Source organism: Pantherophis guttatus, chromosome 1, assembly GCF_059756535.1.
Source record: "Pantherophis guttatus breed Tessera chromosome 1, ASM5975653v1, whole genome shotgun sequence".
In the NCBI taxonomy this organism is placed as follows: domain Eukaryota; kingdom Metazoa; phylum Chordata; class Lepidosauria; order Squamata; family Colubridae; genus Pantherophis; species Pantherophis guttatus.
In genome coordinates this window covers 330,360,360-330,376,141 of record NC_142063.1, presented here as the reverse complement: position 1 = coordinate 330,376,141, position 15,782 = coordinate 330,360,360, and the positions used below count along the sequence as shown (strand labels likewise).

Genomic DNA, 15,782 nt, shown 5'->3' with positions numbered 1-15,782 from the left:
ATAGGCATTCACTATCATGGATCAGAACCGAGATGGCTTCATTGACAAGGCTGACCTGAGAGACACATTTGCTGCACTGGGTAAAGACAAAGAGTCACAGAAAGAAGTGTCGTTTACTGTGATAGTCTTTTATTTTTTAAAAAAAGTTTCTTTGGAAGAGGGCAGGGGTGAAATTCAGCAGGTTCTGACAGGTTCTGGAGAACCGGTAGTAGAAATTTTGAGTAGTTCGGAGAACCGGCAAATACCAGTTCTAGCTGGCCTCAGAGTAGGGTGGGAATGGGGATTTTGCAGTATCCTTCCCCCAGGAGTGGGGTGGGAATGGAGATTTTGCAGTATCCTTCCCCTGGAGTGGGGTGGGAATGGAGATTTTGAAGTATCCTTCCCCTGGAGTGGGGTGGGAATGGAGATTTTGCAATATCCTTCCCCAGGAGTGGGGTGGGAATGGAGATTTTGCAATATCCTTCCCCTGGAATGGGGTGGGAATGGAGATTTTGCAATATCCTTCCCCTGCCACGCCCACCAAGTCACCCCCACCAAGCCACACCATGCTCACGAAGCCACGCCCACCAAGTAAAAAAATTTGAATTCCACCACTGGAGGAGGGGTTATCCTGAGTGTGTATCAGCACACTGCAAGTACTTCTTAGTTGGCATGTGGGCAACAGTATGTTGGCCAGTGAAAACAGCCTCTAGGTTAGAGATCCTGGATTGCATAGAACAACATACACATGGATGGGGAAAACTGGACTTTAACTGAGCTTGTGCTATACTGGCCAACCATGCTAGAATTATTTGACACTGTCCTTATTATTAGCAGGGAATGTTGCACGTAGCACAGGGGCAGCTACAGCTGATAGCCAAGATTTGCCAGCTTATTTCCCAAAAGGAATAAGTTTATATAGTTAGCTAGTCTAATAACTTCAGTGAAATTAGATAAAGTCAAATTGAAATATCAGAATATAGAACATATGTAGACGTGATAGAGAATATTTGTAGTTCAGGGTTGGAATGAGGACCCTTGGTGCTCTCTGAACTTGGTTGTTTTCTTGTAGACATTTCACTACCAAACTAGGTAACATCATCAGTATACTAATGATTTTATCTAGTTTGGTAATGGAACGTCTGCAAAAAACAACAACAACCAAGTTCAGAGAGCACCAAGAGCCCCTGATACTGTATATAGAAGCCTTATTTGGCTTGGTAATATTAGTAATATTTTAGCAATCATCTTCTGTTCTTCCAGACCATCGTGACTTTATTCATTACTGCATTTGATATTTCCTTGGCTTTCACAGTACATAATCAGAACATTACATTACAGGGCGTATGAATGTTAAAATGGAAGAGTTGGAAGCAATGATCAAGGAAGCTCCAGGTGCCATCAACTTTACGGTCTTCCTTACTATGTTTGGTGAGAAACTGAAAGGTAAGGAGTAATCAGATGAGAATGGCATATGTGGAATAGGCATCTATTTTCCTCACCCACATTAGCTGTCTTTTTGTCTATGTGTTCATTTGTCCTGGAGTAGAGTATCTTTCCAACAGCAAAATCATGGGCTAACTTAGGCTGTAGTCAAATTTTGAGCGAGCCCACTTCCATAATGAAGATTATTTTAAGGAAGAAAATCACAATTAAGTGGGAGGTTAGGCTGCTATAGAGCACAGCACCCTACTTAATCTTTATAGCCAAGAGCGCTTCTGGTTATCATATAAGTTCCTATGTACTTGTGGACAACAGGATTGTGGAGGGTTGCAGGGGTGGGCTCCTGGGGGTTCAGCAGGATTCGGGTGATCCTCTAGCCAAGGATCACCGGGTTTCGGCAAACCCCCAAATGCCACCCCTGGCTGGCCATGCCCACTCCTCCCCGCCCCTCCCAGGAGTCTCCACACAGCCCGTTCATCATTCCAGATAAGTGCAGGAGCCGCGCGGAGGGTCTGGGAGGGCAAAAAACGGGCCTACCCGGAGGTTCCAGAAATTCGGAAACGGGCCTGTTTCTGGCCTCTGGAGGGCCTCTGGAGCCCCAGGGGAAGCAGTTTTTGCCCTCCCAGAGGCTCGAGGAAAACCTCCGGAGCCTGGGGAGGGTGAAAAACACCCCTCCCCCGCTGTGGTGCAGACGGCTGATTAGGCCACGTCCACTATGGCCACGCCCACCCAGCAATAGGGCAGCAAACTCATTGCTAAAGGATCTGAAGCCCACCCCTGGTTGGTTGCACCCCAATGCCTTGTTGAAAAGGTACCTACTCGATCAGGAACAACCAAAAACAACAATAGAACAGTCTGTTGGGATGTGGAGAATACTCTGAGGGTCCAGAGATGATGTTAGAGAGTAGCCTTACTGACTGCCTTCCAATGTCAAGGGCCATTCCTACCAAAGAAGCAACTTTATGAGGAAGAGTAACTTACCACCTGTGTCTGCACAATGCAGGCTTTACGTCAGATGCTAAAGCGAAATTAAAGGAGAGGAGACATTTCTAGATTAGCATCTTGTATGAGAAAAAAACCATCACATTCAGCCATAAAGTGATTTATTTGTTTGGATGTAGCATGGCTCTTTTTCTAATTGGAATCATTTACTACTATTCTTTGCTGGATGACCCCGAATGGGGCAGGGGGGGACTACAGATCATGTCCACAAAGAACATAACTCAAGAAGAGAATATTATGGGATGGGACCACATCATATGAAGAAAGGCCTTTCCCCATATATTCCAATGTAAATCTTAAGATTTTCTTTGTACATTTCCCCCAGCTGCTTTCCATTAATAAGATTCAGTAAATCACTACTTCCTATTCAATTAATTGTTCAACTTAGAGAACCTGATCTTTTCATATTTGCCTGAACTTTGAGAACGTACACACACACACACACACACACACACACACACACACACACACACACACACAAATTAATCAACTAAATTTATCAACTAAATTTCAGTTTGCTGGCTGACAAAGCAAATTTTGGCTTCAATCCTCTATCTAGGGTGATTGAACTCAGTAAAGGTTATTTCAGGTTATGATAGGGTCAAAATTGATAATTTTTCTCTGCAAAGGCCATCATGTGAGGAAACGTTCAAAGCCATTCTGTTTAGCTCACACACATCTGTATCCCTAAAGGAACTACTTTGTTTCAAAATGAAATATTTACTAAGACAAATATTCTGGCAATCAGTCCTAATTCAGGTTGTCTTGCGGAATGCTAATTAATAGGCTGTTAGTTTAGCATTCCAAATATGGTTATTGTTGATTCTGTAAGATGGTTGACAAGAACAAAAACAACTAAGTAGATATGGGGGTGGGATGAGGGAATGGACTAAATACAATAACATTGTATTGACATTATTAATTTAAAGATAATACAATAAGATTTAGGTCAGTTGGTGTCTCGTGAGACCAGAGGAATAAACAGACATCTCCTGCCTTCTTCTGTCTTTATAAAAACTGGACCAGATCAAGGGTTTGACAGACAGAAGAGTGATGTCTGTTGGATTGGCAGGGTACCTGTCCTTCCTGCTTCAATCCTGAGAGATGCCTCACTGTTTACTTGTGATGGATGATTAAGGGAACTGAGTATGTCTACCTATCAAAGAGAAGAAGCAGAGGTAACATGATAACTGTTTTCCAGCATTGAGGGGCAGTCACCGAGATGAGGGAGTCGATTTATTCTCCAAAGCACCTGGGGGTCGGCCAAGAAGCAAAGATTGGAAACAAATGAAGGAGAGAAGCAACCTAGAACTAAGGAGAAATTTCCTGACAGAACAATTAATCAATGGTACAGTTTGCCTCCCAGAGTGTGGATGCTCCAACATTGGAAGTTTTTATAAGAGATTGGACAACCATTTGTCAGAAATGGTATAGGCCCATGATGGCGAACCTATGGCACAGGTGCCCAAACTGGCACATGAAGCCATGGTGCCTGGCACATGTGACCTTGCCTGTTTGTTTTCTGGGTTTCTGGTGTGCATTCGCGTGCCATGATCAACTGTCCTTTGCACATGCGGCAGAGCCAAAAACCAATGCGCGCATGCGTGCCAGCCAGCTGATAGTCAGGTGTGTATGCCCGCCAGAACCCGGAAGTTTGGCTTTTCCCTTCATGTGTGCAACAATGCTGAAAACCAGCCTGTGCATGTGCGCCGGCCAGCTGATCATGTGGCGCGCATACGTGCTAGAACCCAGACATTCGGCTTTTCCGGAGTGCGGCCATGACGAGCGTGTGCGCACGTGCAAGACGTTTCTGTGTGACCTTTTCAGCACTTGGTGCCGGAAAGGTTCACCATCACTGGTATAGGCTTTCCTCCTTAGCAGGGGGTTGGAATAGAAGACCTTCAAGGTCCCTTCCCAGTCCTATGATTTTACGATTTCCTGCAACTCTGGTCTGGTTTGGATACCTTCCTTAACTAAAGGACTTCTTCCAACATGTTTCAGACCTATAGTTTGGCCTCTTGGGTTGAGTGAAGAGACATCTACACAGTTTGCCCAAGTCACCCACAACATGACTGCAGCATTTCTATGAATTGGCAGCAAGTATAGTGTTCCAATATCTCAGGGGCTGCCACAAAGAAGAGGGAGTCAAACTATTCTCCAAAGCACCTGAGGGCAGGACAAGAAGCAATGGGTGGAAACTAATCAAGGAGAGAAGCAACCTAGAACTAAGGAGAAATTTCCTGACAGATAAAACAATTAATAAGTGGAACAATTTGCCTCCAGAAGTTGTGAATGCTCCAACACTGGAAGTTTTTAAGAAGAGATTGAACAACCATTTATCTGAAATGGTATAGGTTTTCCTGCCTAAGCAGGGGGTTGGACTAGAAGACCTCCAAGGTCCCTTCCAACTCTGTTATTCTATTCTATTCAAGTAGATGGCAGGAGTGGTGAAGCAGCTTTAGCCATATGTGGGAAGATGGGTATATGAATTCCTGCATCCTCCAAGCTGGGAGATTCTTTCTCTGTCAAGGACCAGTGGCCTTCAGAAAGAATCTGTTGGCAGCTGTAGAGCAGTAGTTCATGGAGCTGAAACCGGGAATGAGGGGAGACAGAGCTAAATGTATGTGGAGTAGCAAGTCTCTCTTTTCTCTGCTTTTCAGGCACTTCTATTTTCTCTCCCAACCAGTAAGTTACTAAAGATCCTCAGACACTATTATCAAAATCTGAACTTGCAGGGGGCGATTAGGCTAAGGAACTGCAGGTTGTCCTTCTCTGCCTAGAATCTGTCCTACAGCTTTCTGTTGCGGTGGATAGTCTAAGATGCCAACTTTATTATTTTATTTATTTAGTTTGTCAAACATGTACGAGATAACAGGTATAAGTATAAACATGACAGTTGGACAGGGACAGTAGGCACATTGGTGCACTTATGCACACCCCCTTTACGGACCTCTTAAGAATGGGGTGAGGTCAACAGTAGACAGTCTAAGGTTAAAGTTTTGGGGGTTTGGGGAAGAAACCACAGAGTCAGGTAGTGCATTCCAGGCATTGATCACTCTGTTGCTGAAGTTGAAATTTCTGCAATCGAGTTTGTAGCGGTTTACCTTGAGTTTGTATCTATTGTGTGCTCGTGTATTGTTGCGGTTGAAGCTGAAGTAGTCATTGACAGGTAGGACGTTGTAGCAGATAATTTTGTGCACTTAGATCAGACCATAGGCAGCATAGTTCTAAGTTGTCCAAGCCCAAAATTTCAAGCCTGGTGGCATAAGGTATTCTGTTGTGAGCAGAGGAGTGGAGGACTCTTCTTACGAAATATCTCTGGACTCGCTCAATTGTATTAATGTCTGATATGCAGTGCGGGTTCCAGGCAGACGAGCTGTATTCAAGAATTGGTCTAGCAAAGGTTTTGTATGTCCTAGTTTGCAGTACAATATTACTGGAGAAGAAGCTTCGCAATATTAGGTTAACAACTCTTAATGCCTTTTTGGCAATTTGTTCTGGACTCAAGAGCAAAACAGTTTTGACCAACCCAGTTGAGATCAATTCCCATAGAAGTTGTCTCTTTCACTAATGAACTTATATCCATAAAAGATTTTTTAAAATCTCCAGCATTGGAGAGTTTTCCTACCCTCTCTGATGGAAGAGAGAGAGAGAGAGAGAGAGAGAGAGAGAGAGAGAGAGAGAGAGAGAAAGAGAGAGAGAGAGAGAGAGAGAGGGAGGGAGGGAGGGAGGGAGGGAGGGGAGGGAGGGAGAGAGAGAGAGAGAGACAGACAGACAGACAGACAGACAAGAGAAAGCAAGAATATGCCTTGTGTACTTTGTCATCTTCCTGGACTCTTTGCTTTGAAGTGGAACTTTGCGGCCAGCATTCTCTATTGATTAGCTGGTCCATAAAGTGGTTTCTTTGATGAAGTGAAGGATCTCTGTGTGGTATACAAATTGCATTTCTTCCAACTCTTTGTAGAGAGGAGACCCATGTGGTTGGCATTAACACAAAATGCTTTTTCGTTTTTCTTTAACTACTCATCTGGCGTCAGAATATGTATCTCCCTGTTCAAAATTCCCAGAAACCCAACCCACCCCTCTGCTCCTGCTTTGACCAACCTTTGATGAATTTAATTGATTTCTAGCACAGCTAATTTTTTTGAATAGGGAACTTGTCCAAGTTATACCATGGTGTTGGGTTCTGAAGGAACAGGACTGCAGACCTGCCATTGTGGCTTCCTTCACAGCTTCGTTCTTTGTTGCATAATTGCTTTTAAAAATCTGTAGCTTCAGGCCAGTTTGAGAACTGGGAAAAAGATGGGTTTATTTTGCTCAACAAATCCTTTGTGAGGGCTTGACTAGCAAGTATTTTCTTTTGATCAGGGACAGGCAACAGTTCAAAATGTTGTATTTGTCCTGTTAGCATAAATAGATGGAATGAACTTACTTTCCCTTGTTTTCAAGTAGGCAATAACTTTTTTTTATCCAACTTTAATGATTTCCCTTCCTAAAGTTCTGATCACCTGGTTGCATTGTTCTTTCTTATGCTGGTTTTATTCTGCTAATATGTAATGTATTAATTTTATGTTATATATTCAGAGTCCTTATTAGGATCAAAAGATGATTTATTCATATAACTATAACTAACTATAATTAACTAACTAACTAACTAACTTTGAGCCAGGGGAGAGATTAAGCACCTGGTTTACCCCAATTATTTCTTTATCAGCAAATATAAATTTGGTTTGTCGTGAATGCGACTGCTTGATGGCTCCTGGATTGGAGCTGAAAGACGAAAGGGAAGCAGGATGCTCCCTCCCATATTGGGGTAGACCAGGTGCTTTGACAGAAAAACACTTAATCTCTTCCCTGGCTCAAGCTGATTAAGGGAGGAAAACTTGTGGCTCAGAGGTTAATACAACTGGCTAATATGCAGGCAACCCAAGTTCGAATCCGAGTAAGGGTATGGCTAGCTGATGAGAGCTAAATAGCTTGAAATAGTTCTATACTAGTCTCCCTTTATTTCTTTATCAGCATATATATATTTTACGTAGGAAAAACCTGGCTAAAAGAAAAACACACATAAAAGCTACGAAAAAGTAAGAATATATATATATATATATATATATATATATACACACACACACACACACACACACACACACACACACACACTATCTTAGTCTCCTTAGTCTCCCAATGGGCAGCAGAGTGTTTGCTGTCTGCCAGAAAAAAAAGAAAGAAAAAAAAGAGAAAAAGCCTAGAAACTAGTGGATTGTGATTTCACTGAACTAGGGCTGCATAAAAATCTTGGTTTACGTAGGAAGAACCTGGCTAAAGATAACCCGATATTGCACTATACCATACATTTCAATATGGTTATTGCCCTGGTATAGAAGCTGTTTTTCAGCTTATTTGTCCTTGTTTTTATTATCCTGTACCGTCTGCCAGATGGTAATAGTTAAAAAAAAGGGGGGGGTGCCCAGGATGAGATGGATCTTTAAGAATGTTTTGAACTTTCTTAAGGCAGCGGGAGCTATAAAGCTCTTCCAAAGAGGGGAGAGGGCAACCAATGATCCTCTGGGTAATGACGTTGACTCTCTGGAGTGCTGTCCTATCTGCCACTGTTCAATTGGCAAACCATACACAAGTGCAGTAAGTTAAAATACTCTCTATGGTGCAGCGATAGAAGGCCACCTGCAGTTTTTCATTCAGTTGTTGTTTCCTGCGACGTCTCAGGTAGTATAATCTCTGCTGGGCCCTTTTGACCAGTGCTGCAATGTGAGTCCAGAAATTTAAAACTGGCCACTTGCTCCACTCGGTCTCCATTGATAAGCAAGGGCTGGGTGTCTGATCTATTCCTTCTACAGTCCACTATAAGCTCCTTGGTCTTATTTGTGTTATGGACCAAGTTATTGTCTCCACCAGGGGTGGGTTCTACTTACCTTTATTACCGGTTTGCATCGATTTTATGCTCTCTTTGCTGTCCCCTAATGGTTATCCAGATTTTTGCTGCCCGATAGGGTGAATGTCATTTTTCTGCAGCTGTGAAGGCATAAATGACCTTTTCACCTTGAAGCCGAGAACCAGGAACATCAAATAAATTAATTTTTGTGTATTTCTTTCCAAGGAACGTGCTATAGAGATTAAAAGGAGACTATCGGAGGAAACAGCGTGTTATATTTTTTCAAGGCATTAATCCAACAGGCACTGATATCGGCAACCAGTTTTTGGAACTAGTCCCTCTGTCCTTGAACCCATAGAGTTATTCTGCAGCTGTTATTTTGCAGCTATTATCACTCTTCCAAAGATAGTCTGTTTTGCTTTCACAAATATTTATTCTGAATTTTTTTTTAAAGAAGATAAACATTAAATACATATGGAATAATAATGGGAAGTATGTTTAATTCATTTCAATGAAATCAACTTTAACTTTTATCTAGTCAATACCACCTTTCTTTCCTGGTCTGGAACACTTTCTAGAGATTAAAAACAGTTACAGTCAAGTAGTTTTATTTATTCATTCATTCACCTATCTGCTCTTGCTCATCTCATGCAAGGAATGGGGTCAGTGGTGGGATTCAGCCAGTTCGCAGCCCTTCGGGGGAACCGGCTGTTAACTTTCTGAGCAGTTTGGCAAACTGGTAGTTGGAAGAAATCATTAGGGCAGAGTACTGGTTGTTAAATTACTTGAATCCCACCATTGGATGGGGTATTATCTGTCAAATGCTGCTTGCATGCATCATATCCAAAAATGCTGGTAACATCTATTTCTAAGACATTTGTAGAAGCGGAACTAGAACAATAGCTTGGAATCTTGGTTCCCTAGTTAGTTGTTGACATTATACAACAGAGATGATCCTTACTTTGGGTAAACAGGAGATTCTAATGTTCATGAGAAAGTATAAAAATTGATAAAATACGGGGGGTGGGGTGGGGGGGTGGGCTCATTCAGTTACTGGAGTTTAGTTTAGTTTAGTTTAGTTTAGTTTAGTTTAGTTTAGTTTAGTTTAGTTTAGTGTCATTACACCTTGTACAATGAAATTAAATGCCATCTTCAGTGTACATTATACATAAAAAATAAAACAAAAACACACATCCTTCACGTTCTATACAATTGAATTGAAAACCCCCATAATAAGCCCTCCCCTAAAAATAAGTCCTTCCCCCAAAAATAAACCCTCCCCTGAAAATAAGCCCTCTCCTGAAAATAAGCCCTCCCCAAAAATATTTAAACACATATGCAGCTGGTCCCCGCCATTTTCTCTGGTTAGGGTTAGGAAGACAGAGCTGGAAATCAGGTAAGACAGCAAGAGGAGCCCTGTCTTGCTCCATGCACCCCAAAATAATAAGACCTCCCCCAAAATAAGGCCAAGCACTTGTTTCAGGGTTCATAAAATATAAGACAGGGTCTTATTTTCAGGGAAACATGGGTAGTAGAGTTCAATATAGTTACTGCTCTGGGATAGAAGCTGTTTTTCAGCCTATTTGTTCTTGTTTTTATTGTCCTGTACAGTCTGCCAGATGGTAATAGTTCAAAAAAAGGGATGCCCAGGATGAGATGGATCTTTAAGAATGTTTTGAACTTTCTTAAGACAGCGGGAGCTATAAAGCTCTTCCAAAGAGGGGAGAGGGCAACCAATGATCCTCTGGGCAATGACGTTGACCCTCTGGAGTGCTGTCCTATCTGCCATTGTGCAATTGGCAAACCATACACAGGTGCAGTAAGTTAAAATACTCTCTATGGTGCAGAGTGACAAGAAGATGCTTTCAAAATTAACTCAACATACGAGAGTGGCAGAATGTGGCGTCTCATGCTTGAGTAGTAACACCACTGCAGAAAATTGGAGCTGTTCTTTTTTAGATACATCCCAAAAGACTGCAAAATGCAGAACAAGTACCCATGTACAACTGTCTTAGCAGAACTGGGTGAATTACCTTAGATGGCATTGTTCAGTGGAATTTATTCATGCTTTCAGTTGCCAGACCTCAAAGATATAGGAATCAATCAAATGGTAAAAATAATCAAACATTGAACATTCAATATGTCTGCCGTTAATGCCTGTGCAGAAAAATGTTCAGAGTATAAAGAATCTGATTGTTCTTTTTTTTTTTTTAGGCACTGATCCAGAAGAAATCATTTTGAATGCTTTCAGAGTTTTTGATCGAGAAGGAAAAGGTTACATAAAAGCAGATTAGTAAGTAGAGTTTTGCTTTTTTATTTTCTTTACAAAAAATCCCTTTTCTTCCCATTGTTGTTTCTGTTGTCTGCATTTTGTCTGTAATATCTTGCCTTGTTTCAATGAGATCTTCAACAGATCAAATCCATCAGCACCGAAAACAAATAAGCTTTTAGTTCAATTTCTATGAGGCCACTGAAAATTTTTAGGGCATTGAGATTAAGATCCACATGAAAATGCTAAATATAGAGCTTAAAGCAGAGGAGAGCTCAAAGATTATTCAATGCTCAGTGCATTCAGATTATTACAGAATCCTGGCTTTCCAAAGGTGATTCAGCTAACTAAAAGCTAGAGGAAAATCAATCAATGGAACAGAAATTGCCTTCAGAAGTTGTGGGAGCTTCACCACTGGAAGCTTTCAAGAGACTGGACTGCCATCTGTCAGAAATGGTGTAGGGTCTCCTACTAGGGCAGGGGGTTGGACTAGATGACCTAAAAGGTCCCTTCCAACTCTCATTCATCACCACACGAGAACCTCATGTTACTTGTTAGACCTAAGGGTAACATTGATCCTTCCAAATCTATTCCATGACTATATTTTGACATTCATCACCATTTATACACCCCCATCATTTAGACCAGGGGTATCAAAATCAAGACCCAGGGGCCAGATCCAGCCCATGGGCTGTTTAGATCTGCTCCGTGGGGCTGCCCTGGAAACAGCAAAGGACCAGCCCATGGTGCCTCTGCCAGCAAAAATGGAGCGAGGGCCCCCCATGCTCTATTTTTGCTGGCAGAGGGTTGCAGGAGACCGTCGCAGCCGAATACGGAACTCTGGAGCCTGTTTTCGCTGGCAGAGCTCTCAGGCCACCCCAGGCACCCCCAGCACAAGTGACATTGAGCTGCCCATGCCCCCCTGCCCATGCCCCCCTGCCCCTCCAAGGTCAAACACAACCCTGATACGGCCCTCAACGAAATCAAGTTTGATATCCCGGATTTAGACATTGAAATCTAATTGTTATTTATTTATTAGAGCCTCTCATTCATCTCTTGGAGAATTTGTCCTGTTCATGAGAGGGTTGCTATTAATTAATAGCATTCTCCCATATTAAATTTGTTTAAAGGAGCGAGAAATGGCAATAGCAAAAACTTGGCCATGCTTGACCTTTTAACAGGAACGTTCGTCTTATTAACCTCCTTTTGGGGAGCATTCCGTTTTTTCCACTGGAGATATTTTTACTCCTTGCTTGGGAAGCTATGACTCACTTGGAAGATTTGAAACAGATTATATGTATGCATACACCACACACCCACACATACATGCATATATGCATGCACCATTCTCCTAGGGCATTCATACTTATGAGCCCAAAAATCAGGCACAAAGCCATACTTGAACATCAGCAGGTACAAAACTGCAATTATTGCTTTCTGCTTTTCTCGAATAATAATAATTCAGTTGTCGTAAGAAGAGTCCCACATATCTGAATCCAACCAATTCTTGGAGTGATATTAATTGCACTCAAAATTTAGCCATCAACCTGCCTATTTCTAGGGCCTGGAATATCTGAGGCTTCCCCTCTGCAATATGAGGGGGGGGGATTCTCCTTTATCTTGCTTCCTGCCTTATCTAATTAGCTAAAGGGATGCTCAGTTTTCTATCTAACAGGAAATCAATGCAGAGGGTAGTAATTTCTAGCAGTGGGAATTCTTCCTACCCAGGACCAGTTTCTTAATCCTTAACTGGAATAGTTGCAACATTTTCTGCCAATTTATTTTATGGGAGTTTTCTGTCTTGTTAAACAAGGTCAGCAACTGTCTAAGACAGTTATTGTTTTAGGATGGGGCAAAGGCCCTGGAGCTCACCCATAACAGGGGAACCATCAAAACAAATTGTTGTTGTTTTAAAAAAAAAACCAATTAATTGGTACTTTTCACTCAGACAATAAAAAGAATGAATTAAATTATAATCCCAAGAGTTATTGTACAAACTGGGGATTTCCCACACACCCCTCTCTACTGATTTCAATGGATAAAAAATAACAGGGGAACTAATATAGCATATAAAGAGAAGAAAATGAGAGGGAGGGGAAAACGAAAAAAAATTATTAGGCTAAGAAAAAGGGGAAGAAATACAACAGTATTAGTTGGAAAACCACTATGAAACAATGCTTTAAAAGAATAATTTATCCTTATGTCGTATGTTGTGTAAATGTTTTACTTGTGTTTTAATAAAGTTTATAAATTTTATAAAAAAATAAAAAGAGAAAAAAATGTTAGGAGCGACACAACGGAAAGAACTTTTAAAGTATTTTCTGTGTCAGGATGGGAGGTCCGTATCAAAACCAAATATATATTTGATTTCGCTGTGTTGATTTTTCTTGAATTGGATTCTTTATTTACTTTTCCTTCATGGCAGCTCTGACAGGGGTGAGTTCTACTTACCTTTACCACCGGTTAGAAATGGGATCACGCGCATGAGCGAGCGAAACGAGTGCGTGCGCCTTGCTTCTGCACATGCACCTTGCTTCTGCTTCTGCGCATATCGCTGATGACAACATCCGGGACGATGGGTGGGGCCTCCTGTTGGTTTTACTACCGGTTCCTGGGAACCGGTCCGAACCGGGGGCAACCCACCACTGAGCTCTAACCAACAGTATTAGTTGGAAAACCACTATGAAACAATGCTTTAAAAGAATAATTTATCTTTATGTCGTATGTTGTGTAAATGTTTTATTTGTGTTTTAATAAAGTTTATAAATTTTATAAAAAAATAAAAAGAGAAGAAAATGTTAGGAGCGACACAACGGAAAGATCGTCAGAGCCTTTTAAAAGCATTTTTTCGGCCTAAGAAAAAATGCTTTTAAAAGTTAAAAAAAAAAAGCCTCTGATGATCGCGCGCCTCAGCTGGGCATGGGGGGGCGGCAGGGATTTTTGCTACTGGTTCTCCGAACCACCCGCCGCCATCGCTACCGGATCAGGCGATCCGGTCCAAAGCGGGAGCATTTCACCTCTGGCTTATGACTGTTACAACTTATGACCGTAATGAATAGGCTCCAGTTTGATCATGAGGATTATGTATAGTATACCATGGGAAAGAATATTTCTCCAATTTATATATGACTGGCTGGCATAGAAATAGGAGGGGTTTTTTTTAATTTTATAACATTTGGTTGATGCCCTCATTTGTAAAAACAATTAAGAAAAAATGAATTAATATTCAAAAATAAGTTTGGATTTATTTGACCAACAAACCCTGTTTGATTCTTGGAATGGTGAGAGGTATGAACCATCTTGTAGCAAACTACTTTTTGATGCTCTTTTGAAGAATGGGAGTGTTTATGGAGATTCTCAGTCATCCAGGTCATGGTTGTCCCAAAGGTGCTTTTTCCAAAGGCAACTGGACTTTGTTTTTCCTTGAAGACGCTAAAGAACGGTTGCTGGAATTGGGTATGTCTAATTTAATGAAAAGAAAAAACTAGGGTGACATGAAAGCAATGTTCCAATATCTAAGTTGCCATAAAGAAGAGAGAGCCAACCTATTCTCCAAAGCGGGACACGAAGCAATGGATGGAAACTAATGAAGGAGAGAAGCAACCTAGAACTAAGAAGAAATTTCCTGACAGAAAAATTAATCGGTGGAACGATTTACCTCCAGAAGTTGTGGATGTTCCAATTCTGGAAGTTTTTAAGAAGTGATTGGACAGCCATTTGTCTGAAATGATATAGGGCAATGATGGCTAACCTTTTTGCCATCGCGTGCCAAAAGCAGGGGGACTGGGGGGGGGGGTTTGCACACGTGTGTGCCCACACCCATAATTCTATTTGCCACACACACATGTGTGCGTGACCCTCATGCATTTCCCTAGCTTTTGGCACACAATGGCACGGTGGGCCCAGTAGGCCTGTTTTTTGCTCTCCCCAGGCTCCAGAGCCTTTTTAGGAGCCTGAGGAGGGTGAAAACGGCCTTCCCCACTCCCAAGGAGATCCTCTGGAGGCCAGAAATGTCCTGTTTACCGATTTCTGGACCCACTGGAAGGCCCATTTTTCACTCTCCCCAGGCTCCAGAGCCTTTCTAGGAACCTGGGGAGAGCGAAAAACGGGCCTCCCCCCACCCGGAAGCCAGAAACAGCCTATTTCCTGACTTCCGGTGGGCCCAGAATGCCCGAAAATCAGCTGGGCAGCACATGCATGCTTGCTGGAGCCGAGCTCGCGTGCCCACTGATATTGCTCTGTGTGCCACCTGTGGCACACGTGCCATAGGTTCGCCATCACAGATATAGTGTTTCCTGCCTGAACAAGGGGTTGGACAAGAAGACCTCCAAGATCCCTTCCAACTCTTGTTATTCTGCTTCTTGTCCAAGAACTGAAGAAGCTTCTTGGATGAGAAGTAAAATGCCTTCGAGGAAAAACAAAGGCCCTTGTCTTTTGAAAAAGCACCTTTGGGACATGAAGAATGGGAGGTTTATTTCTGAAGAATGGCAGAATGTTGTGCTCCAATCCAGATTTGCTTCAGTGTTAGCCAGTCTGATTTATATTATATCATCTATTTAGGCCTTAAGAATTCAGGAGGCCTCTGATGGAACCCTAAATGCTTTGGAGTCTGTCTGGGCACATATCCAGTCATGAAATACCATGTCACTGGTCCCATGAAATCCTTCTCAAAGCAGCATCCCAATTAATAAAACACATTTGTTTCCATTTCTGTTTAAGTAGCCCTGTAAGGTTTACCAATCTTGTTTTAATACTGGAACTGGATGAGGCTGGGACTGCAGATCCTGTCGTCTGGTGTGCCACATCAAGGACATTGGGCGGGCACTTGTTTATGAAAATCTTATGAAGATCTGTGATCTTGTTCTTGTTGGACATCTTTTCTTTTCATACCCCTGGGGAAACAAATATTATGGAAAACAACAACTGCAGAAAGTTCTATGTTTGGAAAAATCTGCATCTTTGTTTCTCTATAAAATAAATAATGGAAAATGTGCAGGGATTTTTTTTTTCTCCAGACCTCTTTATATGTCAAGATGTGAAATGCTTAGGATTATATCTGAACTGTATTTATTCATCCTTGCCTTGCCCTTTCCCACCCCACCTACCTCTTTCCTCAGAAGTCCCCCATCCCCCAAATACTGCTTGCTTGCTTGCTTATTTATTTATTTATTTGTTTATTTATTTATTTATATTTAATTT

At 41.8% G+C, this 15,782-nt stretch overlaps 1 protein-coding gene across 2 annotated transcripts in view; it reads left to right on the top strand.

Moving 5' to 3' along the window:
- The window catches only part of MYL10 (myosin light chain 10), a 42,866-nt gene that overhangs the window by 18,576 nt on the left and 8,508 nt on the right, over window positions 1-15,782 (top strand). For both annotated transcript variants that reach the window (XM_034421340.3, XM_060693270.2), the window contains 3 exons: window positions 5-80; window positions 1,321-1,425; window positions 10,529-10,607. In XM_034421340.3, the coding sequence (XP_034277231.1) occupies window positions 5-80; window positions 1,321-1,425; window positions 10,529-10,607 (260 nt within the window). The remainder of the gene's footprint in view (window positions 1-4; window positions 81-1,320; window positions 1,426-10,528; window positions 10,608-15,782) is intronic.